This window comes from Octopus bimaculoides, chromosome 4, assembly GCF_001194135.2.
Source record: "Octopus bimaculoides isolate UCB-OBI-ISO-001 chromosome 4, ASM119413v2, whole genome shotgun sequence".
Classification (NCBI taxonomy): Eukaryota; Metazoa; Mollusca; class Cephalopoda; order Octopoda; family Octopodidae; genus Octopus; species Octopus bimaculoides.
In genome coordinates, this window is record NC_068984.1 from 107905640 (window position 1) to 107907115 (window position 1476).

The 1476-nt window shown below is 31.2% G+C and overlaps 1 protein-coding gene across 1 annotated transcript in view; it reads left to right on the plus strand.

Annotated features, from left to right (window-relative positions):
- Positions 1-1476, plus strand: part of LOC106875400 (cysteine-rich motor neuron 1 protein) — a 40372-nt gene that overhangs the window by 766 nt on the left and 38130 nt on the right. The window contains exon 2 of the mRNA XM_052967662.1: positions 694-808. Coding sequence (XP_052823622.1) covers positions 694-808 — 115 coding nt within the window. The remainder of the gene's footprint in view (positions 1-693; positions 809-1476) is intronic.

A 1476-nucleotide genomic window follows, 5' to 3' on the forward strand; every position in this document is an offset into this window, starting at 1 on the left:
TTTTTTTTTTTTTTTTTTTGTTAATCTTTGAACAAAGGTACGAATTATAAAGATCGAACAACTTTTTTTCCCTGAGTTTACTAGAAGGATACGTTTATCATTCATATATTGATCTAAATACTTTATTATCAATTCTAAAAAATTATTTAAAATATAAAAGAAAATCTTTTGGGTAAAGAATCGGCTTTTCTGTCGCTATTTTTAGCGCAGATATTAACGAAGTTGCATTAGTAGATGATAGCAAATCGGTTGGTTGAACACAAACCATAATTATTACTGATTAAATATACTATTGATCAGAATGAATAATAAAATAGTATTGATATATATGTTTATTAATATCATTATTCAGATGGTTGCATATAAGTATACATATATATATACGCAAAGATACATACGCGTACATACACATATAAATACATACATATGCTTGTATGTGTTTGTACATGTATGTATATCAGTGTATATATATAGATATTATATACGTGTGTATTTATATATATGTGTGTGTGTGTGTGTGCATGTATGTACCTATGTATGTGCGTATACGTAAATGTATTTTTATGTGTATTACGTGCATGAATATATGTGGATGTACATAAATACATATGTGTGTGCATATATGTGTGTGCGTGTGTGTGTATGTAAACATATATACATGTATATTTTTTTCGTATTAATATCTTTATACAGATGGTTGCGTCTTCGCTGGAAAGCATTACAATGAGGGTGAGAAATGGAGAGATGGATGCAAATATTTCTGTGAGTGTTCCGATGGAAAGAGAGGAATATATATTTGTAAAGAAAGGTAAATTATACACATAAGAATCGTTATCCTTCCAATTATTTCCTTTTCCTTCTCGAGCTTGTTCGACTTTTTATTAACTTAAAATGATATTGACTACTAGACTATTCTAGTACACAGTTGAAACTTTTTTAACGTTAAATAACAAACTCTATTCCTACCATTTCACTGATTTATGCGCAACTAACAACACAGTCCTCATATATTAAATGCTTTATTAATAATAATAATAATAATAATAATAATAATAATAATAAAGGAACTTGAGCAGGAACAAACCTATAAATGCCTAGGAATAAATGAAGGCTCTGGTATCCAGCATGCAAGCATGAAAGAGAAGGTTAGGAAGGAATGTTATAGAAGAGTTCGAGCAGTTCTGAAGTCTGAGTTGAATGCTTATAATAAGGTGTTAGCCATAAATTCCTTAGCAGTCCCAGTTGTTCTTTATAGCTTCAATGTGCTTAACTGGAATACCAGTGAAATAGTCAAAATTGATAGAAAAATCCGCAAGCTACTGACTTGTAATAATATGCACCATCCAAAGGCAGACGTGGATCGTCTTTACCTTCCCAGAGCTCAGGGAGGTCGAGGCTTGATCCAGCTTGAACTTACGTACAAAACCACCACAATCGAACTGGCCAAATACCTTGAAACAACCAACGATTGGATGC